Source organism: Typopeltis vanoorti, chromosome 10, assembly GCF_054136105.1.
Source record: "Typopeltis vanoorti isolate ZY-2024b chromosome 10, IOZ_Tvanoo_1.0, whole genome shotgun sequence".
Lineage (NCBI taxonomy): Eukaryota > Metazoa > Arthropoda > Arachnida > Uropygi > Thelyphonidae > Typopeltis > Typopeltis vanoorti.
The window spans coordinates 52,154,396-52,172,725 of NC_143558.1; the positions used below are offsets into that span (position 1 = coordinate 52,154,396).

The following is an 18,330-nucleotide window of genomic DNA, read 5'->3' on the forward strand; positions in this document are numbered from 1 at the left end:
GTTGATTACCTAGCCTCCCATGCCTCTTCTGATGATCTGTTTAAGTTATAAAACAGCAGATTTAAAAAATTGCTCTTGCTTCTTGTTTCCATCTGATTATTTTACTGCTTATGTGCACAGAAGCATCATAGATGTTCCATTATTTATTATATTCCAGTACTGTATACAGAAATTTTATGTTATAACTTGCAAATTGTGTTATTTCACTTATAGAGAAAGTGTAAAATCAGTTAAAAATATGATAAAAGAGATGTACACATTGTAGCAATCATGCATGTTAATTATAAATATATCATTATGGCTCATATAGTGGTTTCTGACTTACAGCCTTTTCATTGGAACACAGAACTCTATCATAGCTCATGGACTGACTGTATATTTATAAAGAGAATGAAAGAAGTCACACAAAACACTACTTAGCAGTATATTAGGAAATGTTTGAATCTCATCTTCAAACCAGTTCTATACATATGGATGCAAGATTTTTCATAGACTGTTAGCTCTGTTTACATATCCTTAATTTTCAAGAGTATGTTAAACAGCTAATTTAAGATGGTATGATCACTTGAACAGAATGGCAGATAATATATATCACATATATTTATATGGTGTTTCTAAAATATTTTGCAAAATGCTGCGTGCTTGTTTTACTCAGTTGTAATGACAAAAGGTCATATAAACACAGGGCTGGAAATTCTTTCTTACTATTAAGATATAGAATGAATATCTATCATCAGAAGCAACAACTGTATCCTTACCATGTGCAATATACAGATCTTTAAAAGCAGATTTTCTCCCTTAAGACAGCTTGCTTATTAGCTTCTGCAAAGTTGTACTGAAACTGGTTTCTTCACAGTGTGCTTTATATGGATGAATTTCAGTTCCCCTGCAATGACATAGTGAATTTCCACAATAATCCAGCACCAGCAAAGATTCCATTTGCAGCATGTATGGTTCATGTATTATGGAGCACAACACATTTTTTCTCTAACTGTCAGGGAATGAACAATAGTGGCAGGCCAGTTGAATGGCCATCGCAATCTTCCAGTATGAATTCACTGGATTTCTTTGTATAGGGATTGCTGAAGGTTGGTATTTATACCACACCGGTGCCTAATAAACAGGCTCTTTTTCATAGGGTCATGGATCATGTAAAACAGTACAGAATTACTTGCTCAGCTAATGCTGTGTGGCATATTGCTCATGGAGCCCAGTTTGAACATTGACTGTGCCATAAGTAGTTGCTCTCCTCAATCATTTCCTATGTACATTCAATGGACAAAACATTATAGATACCTACCTACCTAATGGTGTGTCAGTCTTCCTCTAGTAAATATAACATTATATACTCTCCAAGGCATTGACTCCATCAGATGCTGGAGGGTTGCAAGAAGTAACTGCAGGCATGTCTGTTGCATTGTCTGCAACTGCACTTTAGACATTGGTCTGGGATACATGGATCTAATACATGGATACATGTCTCCCTGTACTGAAACCTAGAGAGAAAGATTTGGTTGGATTTAAATCTGGGGACCTTGGGGGTGCCATTGGATAGCTGCAACCACCCAGGCATGACTCGAGTGTTCCTCAATCCATACTTGGGTGGTTAGCCCAGTGGGACTGCACATTGTACTGCTGAAACAGACCATTGGCTGCAGGATGTCTGTAGGTGATCAACCAGAACATTCTGTTGGCTTGCAGCATTTAAGGACCTCTCTAAGCACACTAGAGGACTTAATGTGTCACATAAGAAGGCTTCCAAACCATCACAGAGCCACCACCTCCTTGAACGGAGCCAACCTGACATGGCACCTGCATCCCCCTGTCAGCTTGGTACAACTGATAATGGGATTCATCACATCACACCACATGACTCTGATTCACTCTGCAAAGGTCAAATTTTGATGGTCCCGACACCAGTTGATGCGCAATGTTCAATGATGAGTTATGATGATGATGATGATTATTATTATTATTATTATTATTATTATTATTATTATTATTATTATTATGTGACACCTCCAGAGAGTCCAAAGACTCATCGAGGGAGGGCACCTACTCCACAACTTTCCATTTCCAGCACTCAGTCCACCAACTACAATGAACCGCAACTACCATCATTATCATCTACATCAACTCCATCTACCACCCATCACCACCACTAGTGTTTTCTCAGACAATCACAAACATCCATACTCATGGTGGGATTCAAACCTGCAGCCTTTTGACTGGAAACCAGATATTCTATGATACACAATTAGTGCATTAGTTCCCATAGCCAAATGGTATAGATATGCTATACCATTTTCTCGCTGATGCTACTTTTACATCCAACATTGAAAATTCCCACGATCAAAGTCACTAAGATCACCACATTTACTCATATTTGTCAATTGTAATACTGTTGGGAAGCCCTGATATCTGCCTATTTACTGTTGGGTATGTTTCACTTTGGCCAGGGGATGCCGGTGTCAACTTCCCATTACCCCTATCTCTAATGTTAATGTTTTTTCCATTGAGTGTATGCTTGAATTTACACATTACATATGAATAATATTCACTGCAAGGATTACTAAATTTTACCAAATAAGTATACCAAAAAAAATAAAAATCAATAAAATAAAATAAGATAAGATAAAATAAAATAAATGTGACTCTCAATCATGAAAGGTCATAAACTTATACTTACATGAGTACGATGGGCGAGCTAAGGTTATATTTTTATTATTTTTAAAATTTTTTTACTTATCTTTATTATTTTTTGCATAATCCATCTCTCACCTAATAGCATTCCCAAAACATTCATGCCCCTGGTGGGATTCATACCTACAGCCTATTGGTTGGAGAGCAGGTACACTCACTATTCACTTAAACAACCAAAGTACAGTGATTCCCCGAAGTTACGTGGTAGGTGGGACCAACGAAAAGCGCGTAAGTTGAATTTGCATAACTCAGGGTATAATTTTGCATGTAATTTATATATACAAACATACAATTGGGGCCAAAGGTTTACAAAAACACCTATATTTTTTAAGAAATATAATCATAATTGTAGTTTTTTGTACATAAAAAAAAGAAAGTTATTTCGATATCGATGGTTTCATCAAATCTAATAGATTCGTCTGACGGCATAATGTCTTTTTCTTGTCACACAAAATTTCTTCATAGCATTCCGGTGATTTTTTTTATTCCTTGCCTTGTGGCTACAATTCATTCCTTGTTAGAATCTATGCCCTACAAAATCTGTAAACCTTTCTTAATTAAGCTGAGACCTTCTGTTAATTTTGCAATTGTCATGTGCTTTTCTGGTAAAACTGGATCTGAGGTTTCGGTCTCTTCAGTAGCAAAGAGTCTCCGATATCGGAGACTCTTCGCTACTGAAGGGTGTCTCCAATATCGGAGACACCCCAAGAATCTTCGATAATCCTTACAGCATCTAAAACATTAAACTGTTTCCAAAACTCTTTAACAGACAGTTGCTCATTTTGCCTCATAGCTTCATTCAGACTTGCAAACGAATGCCGTGTGTAGTACGCTTTGAATGTTTTCCTTTTCTTGCTAGCTGTAGAAGAATCAGACTTGCTTCTTTTGGGTGACATTATTATTTTTTATGTGATAAAATTTTTATCAAAAACATAACATTAAACAATCGCAAGGTTTGTAGACTATAAAAATCGTGTATGAATGAAGATCGCGCGAAACACGTCAGTGCTTGTTCACAGCATGTGCGACACTGGCGAATGCGGCCGGCGCCAGAAAGATACGACTAGTGGTGAGGCATGACGGGAATACGTACATATAAGAAACCGTGTAACTGCGGATTCGCATAAGTTGGGGTATGACCATAGTAAATTCTAAACCCATCTTATTTTAAAATAGATATGTTGTCTAACTAATCTTCCTTAATTTGAACTTAGCAAGGGATGCTGCCTTAGATCAGTTTTAGAGTGGAAATTATAAAAGAAAAATGTAAATTAAAGAAAGGAAGACTTTTTATTTATAATGTAGACCTGTGCTTTTTTACATGGTTTCTGTAATGATGTGTCTAAATTTATTAAATCAACATATATTCAGTAATGTTGCATTTATTCCAATGTTTGTCCTACTTCTCAACATCGGTTTTTCCCCAAATCCTAAACCTCAGGCTCTCCATACCACTGTACCTGTCCTTGTCTAATTTATAATTTAAAATTATCTAATTTAAAACCAAAATTAATAACACATTTTCCTAAACAAGAACAAAATAAATATAATAATTGATTAAGTTGCTAATGTTTCATTAAATTTATTATTATTATTATTTTCATGAGCATATCCATGAAGGCAAGTACTCAGTGTGGATGGATGCCCACATCAACCACAATTTTTCACACAAAATACTTCTCACAATACTTATTACACCTCTCCTTGAATTCATTCACCAATGAAACATTCCCCACCATTTTAGCAACCAATTCTATCCATTTATCACCCCCAAAGCAAAAAAAAAAAAAAAAAAAATGACATTGTCATACCTATTAACTTCAATACATGGTAGGAAGTGGGAAAACAAGGACTCACCTGATTAATTTCTAGGGGTTAATCCTTGGTCTCCCCATTTCTGCCAGTGAACTGAAAAAGAGACTTTGGTGTCAATCCTGTAAAATCCCTTTAATAATTTATATGTTCTATCATGTTACCTCTTTTTCATCTGTTATGTCTTTTTCAGCTCACAGACCATCCTCACATGGGCATTCCATAGACCTGCTATGATATTTGTCATTCATTTCTGGATTCTCTTTCTCTCTCTCTGTCACTTCTTCATCCCAGTTTTGTCTTGTCTTAAGCTTTTCACGAACCATTGAGGTTCTTCAGCTGTGGACTTCACGACCGTGACTATCTTGAGGATAGGGTAGTTGGCCCTATGCCTCCAGGCATTTTCTATGTCTGTAGATGCGTGTGTTCACGGGGCTGGTTTGCCTGTTCTGGGAGACAAAAAATCTGAGTTTCAGTGAAAAAAAACCCTACATCTGTATGAGACCGGCTAACTCACCTTTAGTCAAAAGAGACCAAATAAAGGCTCCTCACGTCTTGGACAAGAATTGAACCCAGGTCTTTCCAACCAATGGGCTTTGTCTATACTGACTGAGCTAGGAGGCTCTCTTCATCTCAGCGGAATAAGTTATTGTTCTATCACTGATTCTAATGAGAATTAGAATCAGTAATAGAACAATTACTCATTCCACTGGGATGAAGAAGTGGTAGAGAGAGAGAGAGAGAGAGAGAATCCAGAGATGAATGACCAATATTGTGGCAAGTGTATGGAATACCCGTGTGAGGATGATATGTGATGGTCTGTGAGCTGAAAAGACATAATTTATAATTTAAATTATTTATAATTTAAGATGCCAGAAGCAGTTTTCTATAGAGATATAGTATATGTGAAACTTCACATTGCAGGCACTGAGAAGTTCAAAGGTTTATATTCCATTTTAGTAAAAACTATTATTCTGACAAAAACTGTCAGGTTAGGCAAATCAAATTTCTACATTTTTTGCTATCCTTCCAAATTCTTCCTTCATGAACACTCTGCCATTTTAGGTTTTTTCTAGATCTTTTCCATGGTCTTACTCTTGGTTTCTTCTTCTTCTTCTTCTTCCTGTTTTTCTCATTTACTTTGCGGTGTCGAGGGTTTTTCTATTAATTTAGTCGCAACCGTACTCAAGAATAAGGTGGTTAGCCTTATGCCTCCTTGTGTATTCTATATCTGTAAAAGCATTGAGTTCTAAAGGTCGGTTTGCCTGCTTGCAGGATGAAAAACCTCAGATAAACTGGGGAGAAAAACTCTGCAGTCCACACCCAAGACTAGCTAACTTGCCTATGTCTGAGAAAGATCCTAAGCCTCTCACATCAGCGATGGGAATCAAACCCAGGACACTCCTTTCCCAGGCATATGGTTGTGAAACACATAACCACTCGGCTAACTATGCAGACTCCTCTTGGTTTCATCTTTGCAAATTTCATTCATACATTTTTCTTTTATATTCTTTCTAAGTTCATTCTCGTTAGGTGTCTAAGCTACTTCAAGCACGAGTTCATATGCATTTCTTGATTAGCCATAAACTATTCCTAATGACCACATTTCTTATTCTGTCTTTTCTTGTTTTTGCCAGCAGTGTCTGTAAAACTTTCATTTCCTTTGTAGTATTCTACTCATGTTTCTTTTCATTAGTCCCCATGTCTCTGCTGCATAAGTCAAAACAGGCAATAAGTACCTTTTGTTAATCAAAAGCTTGCGCTTATGTGGGACCTCAATGTCACAAAGTAGACTACTTACAATTGAAAAAAGAGTTTATCTAGTGAAACCTTCCTCATTATCTCCTGACCTAAACTTCCATCGCTAGAAAGTATACTTCCCAAATATTTGAAGTTTTCACTAATCTTCAGATCTTACCCATTGGGTCTAAAACTATTACTGTTTACATTTACACTATGATTTAAAACCATGATTTCACTCTTTCTACTATTAATATGTAATCCATAGTTCTGTGTTACACTATTCCATTTATCCAGTTTCTTCTCTAGTTCTTCTTCTGAGTGTGCCTAAATCACAACATCATCTGCAAACACAGCTCCTGTCTTGTCATTAACCATATCTATGATGCTATTCATCACCCAATGAACAGCAATGGAAATAACGTCCTTCTTGCAGTCTATTTTTAAGTGTAAGAGCTGTGTCTTCACACAGCTCTTTGACTTAAACATATTCTTCATCATAAGTACTTCTTTTACTATGCTTATATTTCCATACTTCCTTAGACTTTTTCCCGTTGAACCTAATAAAAGCCTTTTTCCAAATCAAGAAATGCCATTCACAGGCTTTTTTGAAATTCCCAGCGTCTTTCCATCATTTTTCTTACAGAAAAAATTAGATCAATATTTGATCATCCCTTTCTAAATTTCTCTTCTCTTCTCTTAGACCTTCCTCCGGTTTGTCTCTTATTTTTGTTGCCATTATTATTATTATTATTATTATTATTCAGCCCTCCATGGGGTCAAAAGACTCATCGTGGGAGGTCCTTTCTTAGAAACACGAAGTCTATCATACCACTCCTTAAACCCATTGACCGTTCTCGCTCTCACCACTCCATCAGGCAATGCATTCCATGGTTCAACCACCCTCCATGCAAAGAAACCACTCCTCACCCTCTTGCTCATGGTTTCCTTTTGTAACTTCCAGGGATAGTCTCTTGTCATCACTCCTTCCCGCTGTTCAACCAAGCAAAAGAACTCCCCAGTGTCAACCCTGTAACCACCTTTCAACAGTTTAAAAGTCTCAATCATATCACCTCTCCTTCTTCTATCGACCAAACTCTGCAGTCTGCAGTCCACATTTCTTCAGCCGATCCTAATAACCAAAACTGTACAGTCCTGAAACCATCGTTGTCATCCGTCTTTGTACCCTTTCCACAGTTAATTTATCCCCTTCAAATCCTGGGGATCAAATCTGAGAAGAATAGTCTAAGTGTGGTCTGATCAGAGTCTTAAACAACGGAATGATAACCCTTTTATCTCTGCAGGTTAGTGTCCTTCTCATTATTGAAGCAATCCTCTGTGTTACCTTCACCACCTTTGCAATATGCTGCCTAAATTTCAGGTTTCTATCAATCATCAACCCCAGATCTCTTGTCTTCCCTACTTCCTCCAGTATAACTCCTTTTCATAGAGTATGCAGCGTCCCATCGATGTTTCCCAATCCTCGAGACCTTACATTTTGCTGCATTAAACTGAAACCCCCATTCATTTGCCCATCTATCTAGCTTATTCAAATCCTCTTGCAGGGCTACCACATCTGTACTATTACTGATAATTCTTCCCAGATTCGCATCATCTGCAAACAACTGAATATCCCCTTACAATCCACTGACATTGTCACTGATCTAAAGGTTAAACAATATAGGTCCCAGTACTGAGCCTTGTGGGCCCCACGTAATCCTCTGCCTCCTTGAAACTGCCCCACCATACACAACTCTCTGATACCTATTGTACTTTCATAAATCTTTGCACAGTGACACAGTAATGTTATTCCTCTATAATTATTACACTGCCTTCTTTAGCTTCCTTTATATATTCGAACAATAATCCCCTTGGTCCAATCAGGTATCGCCTTCTTTCTCCAGATCAGTCTAAAGATATTAACCATTTCAACCCTATACTACCAAGTTCAACAGGTTCAACAGGCGAACTATCTGTTCCAGGGGATTTTTCATTATTCATCTTTCTTAATGCTTCTTCAACCTCTGCCAGACTAATTTCCTTATTATCTCTCACACTATTTTATTCATTCCAATTTATTTTGCTATGGCTTTCATATCCTTGAGTAATTACTTTACAATTAAGTAAATCACACTTGACGTTTCGATCTCTGTATTCAGGTCATAATCAGGAAAACATACCTGTGAACAGGACAAACACTACATGATGCTAAAGTAATCTAAATTAAGCTGCTTAATTGTAATAACATAATTACTCCAACATGAATGTTTGTCCTCCATAAATTCTAAACAGTGAATGCTGACTACCATGTAACCTTGGAAAAAAGAACTCTATCATCATTTTACCTCTTCTTGTTAAACCTTAAACCTCCGAAAAGCATTCTTTTTTTAACTTGACTGCTTCTTTAATTCTCTGATTCCACAAACATGTTTCATTTCCTTTTCTGGCCTTGTTCTTCCAAACATCTCTTCTGCTGTTCCTGCCATTATATCTCAATATTTTTCCTGTTCCATCTTGCTTTACTTCAGATAGTGTCAATGTCCATAGCTCCAGCTTTGGATCTCTCTCTCTCTCTCTCTTTTTTTTTTTTGCCACATTTTTCTTCCGCATATGAAGGTTCTTTGAAAAGTTTGGTAAATTTCCAATAAACAGCAACACAATTCATTCATTCATACCAGTGTTGGCATGTGTCATCGTTTTCATGACTCATTCATTTGGCAAACATTAAAAATGACCATGTTCTCATTTTAAAAATAGAGAAAAACAAATTTCATGCAGTGATAAAACACTTTTATTTGAAGAAGTGGATGGCCATGCAGATCAAAGCCGAGTTAGATGCAGTTCATGGGGACTCTGCACCAGCATTAAAGACTATTTATTTTTGGATAAATGAGTTTAAATACAGTCGTAAGTCCATCAAAGATGAAGCATGCTCGGATGCCTGACTGAGGTCACTACGAAGGAAATAATTGACAAAATCCATGGTATCATTATGGAAGACCGCAAGTGAAAGTGCATGAGATTGCTGAGATTATAGGTATCTCAATTGAATGGGTGAATAATATCCTGCACAAAAAATTCAAATGAAAAAGCTGTGTGCACGATGGATGCCGTAATTGTTGACTGTTGATCAAAAACGCATGCAGCAAGACATTTCAATGGAGTGTTTGGCGATGTTTAATCGCAATTTGCAAGATTTTTTGTGTCGATTCGTGACTGTAGAAGAAACTTGGATCTGCCAGTACACATGCCTGAGTCCAAGCAGTCAAAACAGTGGACAATGCCTGGTGAAAGAGCATCAAAAAAATGCGAAGACCTCTTTGTCAGCTGGGAAGGTGATGACTACTGTTTTTTAGGATTCCAAAGGAATTATCATGATAGACTATTTGGAAAAGGATAAGATTATGTGTTATTGTTGGACCATTTAGAGGAAGAACTGGGGGGGGGGGGGAGGCCAAGATTGGCACAAAAAAAGTGCTCTTTCATCAAGAAAATGCACTGCCCCGCACATCGACTATTGTAATGGCAAAATTGCACGAATTGAGGTTCAAATGGGTTCCACATCCACTGTTTTCACCAGACTTGGTCCAGTGTGATTTCTGCTTGTTCCCAAACTTAAAAATTTTGCTTGGTGGGAAAAAATTTCTTCAAACTAGGATGTTATCAAGGCTGTCAATAACTATTTTGCACAATTTGACAAATCCTACCATTTAGATGGGATGAAAAAATTGGAAGCTCACTGGACCAAATGTGTAGACCTCGGTGGAGACTATAGTGAGAAATAAAGGTAATTTTTTTTTTCAAAAAAATGTGTTTAACTTATTTTTTTTACCAAACTTTTCAAACAACCCTCATACACCTTAAAAGAAACTATAAGAAGTCTATGATATCCATCTAAAGTAACTGAAGGCAAAACTCTAATGTCCATGACTAACTTGTTCCATTATTTATCAAGAATGAAATAATCTATTACTGATTTTGCTCACCATCCAAGCTATATATTGTTATTCTGTTGCTTTATCTTTTCTGAAACAGCTGAATCCCAATTTGAGATAATTTCTGATGCAAAAATCTAATGACCTTTGTTATTCCTCATTTCTTTGACCAAAACCGAATGGGACCAAATTTTTTTCTACTTCTTCTCTAACCTGTGCATCAAGATATAAAATGATTAAATTTGTCTTCTGAATAATTCCTTCCAACTGTTCCTCACATAATAATATCTTTTCCTTCATATCTGAATCATGTTATAGTGCATATATCTGGATAAGTGAAATTGGTTTTCCATTACATTCAAATATGTCTCATTATTCGATCACCAATTCCATCACAGTCAATGAGTCTGTCATTTACTTCCATACTAATGATAAAATTGACACCATTTATTTCATTGGTCATTTGCGCCTTTCCAAAGCAAATTTAGAAATTTGTTTTGGAAAATTCTAAATTCTAACTCCCTTGTTTTTTCCTTTGTCTTGCTGAAACCCAAAACATCTAATTTCCTCTCTATCATAACATCCACTAGTCCCTCTTCTTCACCTGTAAGTGTCAGTATGTTCAGTGTTCCTATTCTGAGTTTCCTTTCCAATCCAGATCGTTTACCATTTAAATCCATCAGGGTTTGATTCCTTTGTTTCTTTTTTACTTCAATAAATCCCCTACCAGACTGCTTGGCATGTTGCAGCTTCCTACTAAGTAAGGCAAACACCTGGGTTAGAAGGCAGGCTCCCACTGCAAGAGATTTTAAATAAAGGATAGTCTTCAAAATTCTCTAATAGGCATTGGGAAAAAGAACAAGAAGAAAAGAAAGAAAAAAAGAAGAGTATGGAGAAATCTACAGATGATATACCAGATGAAGTAAGGCATGGTCTAGCATCGGGTACCTTGGGTTCACCACTCCTATACTCACTAAAGTGAGTCCTTCGGGTTTCCAGGTAGTACTATACTGTATATATATATGGATATGCATATTCTTGAAGAAATATTTGCCATATTTGGGAAGACTACATTCATTATGTAATCCTCACAAATATGGCTAATTCTCTGTTCTTTATATATTATACTCTATTATTCTTATAACTAATTTTCTACCTATTTTTAGTTATGTGATTGTATGGTATATTATAATAATATACAATTTTTTTTGTAGTTGATTACCTGGATGGATAACACTGAAAAACTTATCCAATTTGATGTAGCAAATCCACCGTCTCTTCAGGATAACCAAACTAAATTAGCAAAATACAAGGTATATATGTATATAAATTTATTTAGTATTTCAAGAAATATTTGGGTGAATTAAACACATATTCTTAATGGGAATAATAAGATTTTCTCAATAACTTATTGATGCCATTAATAGCTTTAATGGAACATGTGCACTAGACATATTAAAAAAGTTTCACAGCTTGTACATGTAACAAAAAGTAAGTATACAGAATTTATTCAAAAACTCCAATATATTTCATCCATTACGTGGACAACATGAGGGATATATACTGTTAACTACATTCAAAAGATGTCTCACTCATAGCGGAAGTAGATGATATTTCAGCTATTATAGTTTAAAGGAACAATTGTAGAAAGTTGTTTACATTAAATATAAATAAATAAATAAATAAATAAAATAATAATTATTAATTATTAGTTTAAAGAAACTTGTGAAAAACTAATAGCGATCACTTCCTTAACCACGTTACCGGCCAGGATGTATCTACGTCCACATTTCCATGGATGCTAAGTGCATATTAAAATTATAATACCATTGATATTATATTGAAATTTATGATAGATACAAAGCTTTTGAGAGTGCGTATTTGATCTTTAATGGTCGGTAAGGCGGTTAAACTTGGATATAGACATACCATCTGATTTGGTCAGGTTCGGATGATTTCATAATGTGTCACATGTTTCAAGGAAAAGACAAATTTGAACTTGCTGGAGTGAAGAAGTTTTGTCTGGTGGCAAAGAAATCTCTGCTTACTTTCTTTTAAGCTTACATGGTGATCCAAATGCATTTTTGAAAATTATGGAGACAACTACCATGTTTGAATAAAAACTTTAGTTTAGTTGTCTCCATAATTTTGAATGCAGATTTTAGTTATATTAAACTAAAGTTTTTATTCAAACACGGTAGTTGTCTCCATAATATTCAAAAATGAAATCTCTGCTTAGTGTCAATAATGTGAGAAGCAAGGCCTGACTTGTCAGATTCCATAAATGTAATATAGTCTTGATGTTTTTCAATTCTAATCAAGACAGAATGGCTAGTCTGTCCAAAATAAGAAAGTTGACATGATAGACATCTGGTAAGCAAAGAGGTGGTAACACCTTTGTTAATGGTAGAAATTAGGACAGTTTGTGAGAGCGGGTTTGAAGGAAGCATATAGATTGAATTTATGAAGAATCCTTGCTATTTTTTTTTTTTTTTCAAAGGTTCCTTTAAGGTAGGATATTGAAATTCTTTTCACTTCGGATTGTAATCAGGTAGAAGGATGATAATTACCAATAATTTTTTGAATGGAGGTTTTGTTGCATCTATTGCATTTCAGATTGCTTTTAAACTGTATTCAATTCACCTAACAAAAGGAAAATACAAGAGCAGAATGAATGAGCTCTGTGTACAAGACTCTTGATAATACCCATGACCTTTCTGATACTGCACCCCCATGTACAACTTTCTGATATCTATCAGACAGCCTGTCACCATATCAGGAGTCTGTTATCGAATCCCATCAGTTACAATTTATTTAACAGATTGCTGTGTAGCAGTCTATCAAAAGCTTTTGCAAAATTCAAGTACACCACTCTATATGCATCTCCATGTTTAAGGTATTTGTTACCTTGTTAACTTGCATAAGTAAGTTAGTAAAACATGATCTCCCTTTAACGAACCCATGCTGATAACCACAGAGAATAGTGCTGTTATCAACATATTTCTGTATCCTACTTCTCACCCATCTCTCTAATACCTTCAACACAACTTCAGATATACAGATTGGCCTATAATTTGTAGCCACAGCTTTATTCTCCACATTTATGCAGTGTAACAATTTTCACTTCCTTGGAACATCTGCTGTTGTAAGACTTATTAAAAACAGTCATGCCAATGCTACTGCTAATTTCCTGGAACATTCCCTTAAGATGCATGGTGATATGTCATCAAATCCTATTGCCTTTTTGACATTAAGGTAATTTATTTCCTCAAATATCTCCTGCTTACTCACAATTAAGCCATCCTCTCCTATGGCATTTACACTTAAGGTCATCATGATTCCACCATGATTAGGATGAAACACCCTTGTATATATTGATCACTGAATACCTCAACAAAGTCTTCTGCAACAGTTACCATTCTATCATTTTCATCCATTAACATCATCTTACCATAATCATTATTCCTTCTACTTGCTACATATCTAAAAATTCCTCTATAGGATTTTTCTTTACTTGATTTGTCAATTTCTGCTCATACTTCACTTTTCTTTTCCTTACTATCTGATTCACTCTGCTGGCTTGTTCTTTATGCTCTTGTTGTAACTGATTATTGCCATTATTCATCTTATAGTGCCTCCAAAGTACTTTTTCTTCCAAATTTCATGCTTTTGCTCCCTCATTCATCCATTTTACACCTTCTTTATTAGCCTTTTGACTTTCAGAATACATTCACACATTGATGCTGTTATGTAGCATTTATTTCCTTACCACTCCGGCCATCATTCCATGCCCCAATCTGTCTTTGACATGACCTTCTTTGTCCACATATAGTCTTTCCTCACAGAAGTATATATATATGGCTATCCACATATTTCTATTCCTGTTAGAATATCATCTTCATTCAACTAAGTTTTACTTATTCCAACTATTTTGGGGCAAGTAAATTTACTCAGTGAAACCATTTCATCTCCCTTATTTTTGATACCTCTAATACATACACATAGCAATATATTCCATTTCTATGCTGATTATCTTCATACATACATTTACTGCTACTTTCAACATCCACTCTCCCTATGCCATGTCCCTGTCCATCCATCCCCCCCCTCCCATTTCCCTGTTCTTCCATTCCCATTCTCTCTTCATCTCTCACACTACTATTACTGTTTCCACTGCCAAGCACTTCTGTCTCTTCAATACTACTCTCTCGTGATCTTTCACTTCATCGCTTACTTCTGATCTCTTGCTGGCATCACACGCTGCACTTCCATCTAACAACACTTTCTCCAGTGTACTCACTCCAAGGCCATTCAAGTGCAATCCATCATGTCTGTATAATTCTATTCGTCCCTCAAACACATGCCATACATCCACAAAATGTACTCTCTTCTCCTCACTTCTCCACTCTCCCTATGCCATGTCCTTGTCCATCCCCCCCCCCCTCCCATTTCCCTGTTCTTTCATTCCCATTCTCTCTTCATCTCTCACACTACTACTACTGTTTCCACTGCCAAGCACTTCTGTCTCTTCAATACTACTCTCTCGTGATCTTTCACTTCATCGCTTACTTCTGATCTCTTGCTGGCATCACACGCTGCACTTCCATCTAACAACACTTTCTCCAGTGTACTCACTCCAAGGCCATTCAAGTGCAATCCATCACGTCTGTATAATTCTATTCTTCCCTCAAACACATGCCATACATCCACAAAATGTACTCTCTTCTCCTCACTGAGCTTCTCCCTTAGCAGCTGTGTGAAGAGAAGGGAGTACCTTCAGGTTAACATACAGGTTAAACAGATGGTCTTAAAAGAGACCCTTGTGGCACACCACTAATGACTTTCCTCTTCCAGAATCTTGCTTCGCCATACACAACTTCCTGATCTCTATCAGATTCCCATTCTTCAATCCAATACATTAATCTGTTATCTACTTCTACACATTCAAATGTAAGTCTTACAGATTGTAAGACTTACAATCTGTAAAGTCATACCCATTGTAAGAAGATGAAAACACTGTGTCAAAGCAGATGTCAACTCTCTTGCACATTCCCCAAATATACACACAGTGATATATCAAGTCTCTCAGCCATATTGATGTCAGCTTTACTAACCCATATACCTTCTGCTCACTCACAGTCATTCTCTGTTCCTCTCTTTTACTGCAGTCAAATTCCACATTATGTCAAATTCATATTGATTATATACCTTTATGAACTGTTCACATAATATCACAACCATAATCAACTGGTATGATCTTTTCATAATCATTCTTTCTTCTGCTGGCTATGTATTGAAAAAAACTCACTAGTTTTTTTTTTTTTTTTGGCTTCATTAGCTAACTTCTGCTCATTCTGCACTTTTGCTACCTTTACCAACCGAGTCATTCTCCTTGTCTGCAATTTGTTCTCCTCATGGAACTGATTATTATCACTGATCTTATGCTTCCTCCATAATGCTTTCTTTCTCTATATTGCATATTTCACACCTAACTTATTTAACCTTCTGCCTCTTGATATACATTAGACATTGCTTTTACTAGATAATTCTTGAATATCACCCAAGTAGCATTGATCTCCTTTCCACCCAATTACTTATTCCATACAGATTCCATTGAATTCCAATTACATTCCATTGAGAGGTGGTTACAGGGTTGACACTGGGGAGTTCTTTCGCTTGGTTGAAAAGCGGGAAGGAGTGGTGATGAGGCCAACCCTGGAAGTTACGAAAGGAAACTGTGAGCAAGAGGGTGCGGAGTGGTTTCTTTGCATGGAGAGTGGTTGAACCATGGAATGCATTGCCTGATGGAGTGGTGAGAGCGAGAACGGTCAATGAGTTCAAGGAGTGGTATGATAGACTTTGTGTTTCTTAGGAGGGGGGGGACCTCCCCATGATGAGTCTTTTGACTTCATGGAGGCCTGAATAATAATAATAATACAAAAGCTACAAGCTGTTTCCTCAGCTTTTCATAATCACCAACCTTGTAGTTCCACATATATCCTTTCCTCATGGAAGTCCTCACATGGCTGGCACCCACCCAAGTAATCAGTTCATAGTCACTTTCGCAGCTCATTTATAATTAGATCTTCTGATGAGATGATCATATCCAAAAACAAATTCTTGTATGCCTTTGTCACATATTGTCTGACATACTTGTCTCTCAAGAAATTCATTTTCTTTGCTTCTTTTGCTATCTTGTTACCCTAATCTATATTGTTATGATTAAAATCACCCATAATTATCCCCATTTTTATATTTGCTTGGCTAACTTGCTTATACATTTCATACATTTGGTTACTACACTTGCATTACTAGGTCTATGGCAACATCCAACTAAGTATTTTATTCTATTCACCTCTCTCTCTCTCTCTCTCTCTGTCTTTCACACACACACACACACCATACTTCCTCAACACCATTGCCATTGTTTCTTCCTCGCATCTCTACCTTGCAAGAGCATACCTTATTTTCTATCATCAACAGCACTCTGTCTCTCTTTTTACCTTTCTAACTTCATGAAAAAAGATTATACCTTCCATTTCTATTCCCGTCAGGATGTTGTCTTTATCCAACTGGATCTTACAACAATTTTTAGGTAAATGAACTTAATCAATTCAACAATTTCCCCCTCTCCTTATTTCTGATATCTCTAGCATTCATATACAATCATAACCATTCCTTTCTGGGTCTATAATAGTTTCTCTAATAAGCAATCAAATCTAAGATTTGAACCTAATTAGAATCTGATCTAATATTTCAATCTAGAATCCAATAAGATTAGATTATTAGAGTTGACTTCTATCTTCCAACCATTCCTCTCTCTTATTACCCATCCCAGTACCTTCTCTAGATCCAAATGCTTCTCCACAATTTCAGGTCATTTGATTCCTTGTTTACTCCTACCACCATTTTCTCATTTTCTCTTTCTCTTTGATGCTGTGTTCACATGTCAATGCTAACACTGTTTCCCTGTCTATAATAAATTTAGTTTAATCCTTTATCCAAGTGTGAGCAAACAAAGTTTGCACCTGAAAGTATCTTCAGAACTGGGGTAAGGTGGTACAACACTAAGGAACAACTCCTTGCAAAGGTGGAGCAAGCTAACTTCCTATCTTGGTATCTCCCATAATGCAAAACACATCTCCTTGCAGATATGTCTAATGTTATGCATTAAGGGAAGGGCCACTACCCAGACTAGTTTCAACCTTTATTGAGGTCTCTTCAGTAGGAGCTAGGCCCAAGTGGAGATACCAGCCAGAAGCATTAGCAAGGTCATCTCTACCTATATGAGTTGCCAAATGGTGCGCCACCTTTTTAAAAAATTACTCTGAATTTAGAGAAAGATGTTGAAAGATTATTTTTCACTTAGTTAGAATACCAGGGGAAAAATAAACTGTTCCCCTGTCTATCTTTCACTTCAATTCCTCTGTAGAGGAATCTCTATTGTGGGGAGCCTCTGTAGCTCAGTCATTATAGACAAAGCCCTGTGGTTGGAAAGACCGGCATTTGATTCCCATCAATGACATGACAAAACTTTATCTGGTCTCTTTTGAATAAAGGTGAGTTAACTGGTCTCATACGGAGGTTGAGATTTTTTGCTGGCCTAGTTGGCTGAGTGGTTAGCGTATCCACTCTCTAGCCAAAAGACTGCGGGTTCGAATCCACTGTGGGCATGGATGTTTGTGATTGTCTGTAAAAATAATAATGGTGGACAGTAGATGAGCGGTTTATGGATGAGGTTGAGTGATGGAAACGGAGAGTTGTAGAGTAGATGCCCTCCCTCGATGAGTCTACTCCCTGGAGGTATCAAATAATAATAATAATAATAATAATAATAATAATAATTTTTTCTCATTTTCTGCATCCTTGCTGCTCACTTTTCCAGTCATATACACTTCTTAAATATTTCTTTCCTTGCCCTTTCACATAACTTCTTTCTTCCTCCAATACGTTCTCTACCCTCATTACTCTCTCTCTCTCTCTCTCACACAGCAGTAACCTCTCCAGATATTTAACACCAAATCCATTAAAATACAGCTCATCACTTTTATACAGTTCCATTCACCCCCAAACCTATTCCCGAAGTAGAAACTATACTTCTTTCTCTTGTCATATTTGTACTAATATACCATTCATAACT

The 18,330-nt window shown here is 36.5% G+C and overlaps 1 protein-coding gene across 1 annotated transcript in view; it reads left to right on the forward strand.

Annotated features, from left to right (window-relative positions):
- LOC150102416 (muscle-specific protein 300 kDa-like) overlaps window positions 1–18,330 on the forward strand; it is a 1,203,500-nt gene that overhangs the window by 383,040 nt on the left and 802,130 nt on the right. The window contains exon 26 of the mRNA XM_090399574.1: window positions 11,405–11,503. Coding sequence (XP_090255700.1) covers window positions 11,405–11,503 — 99 coding nt within the window. The remainder of the gene's footprint in view (window positions 1–11,404; window positions 11,504–18,330) is intronic.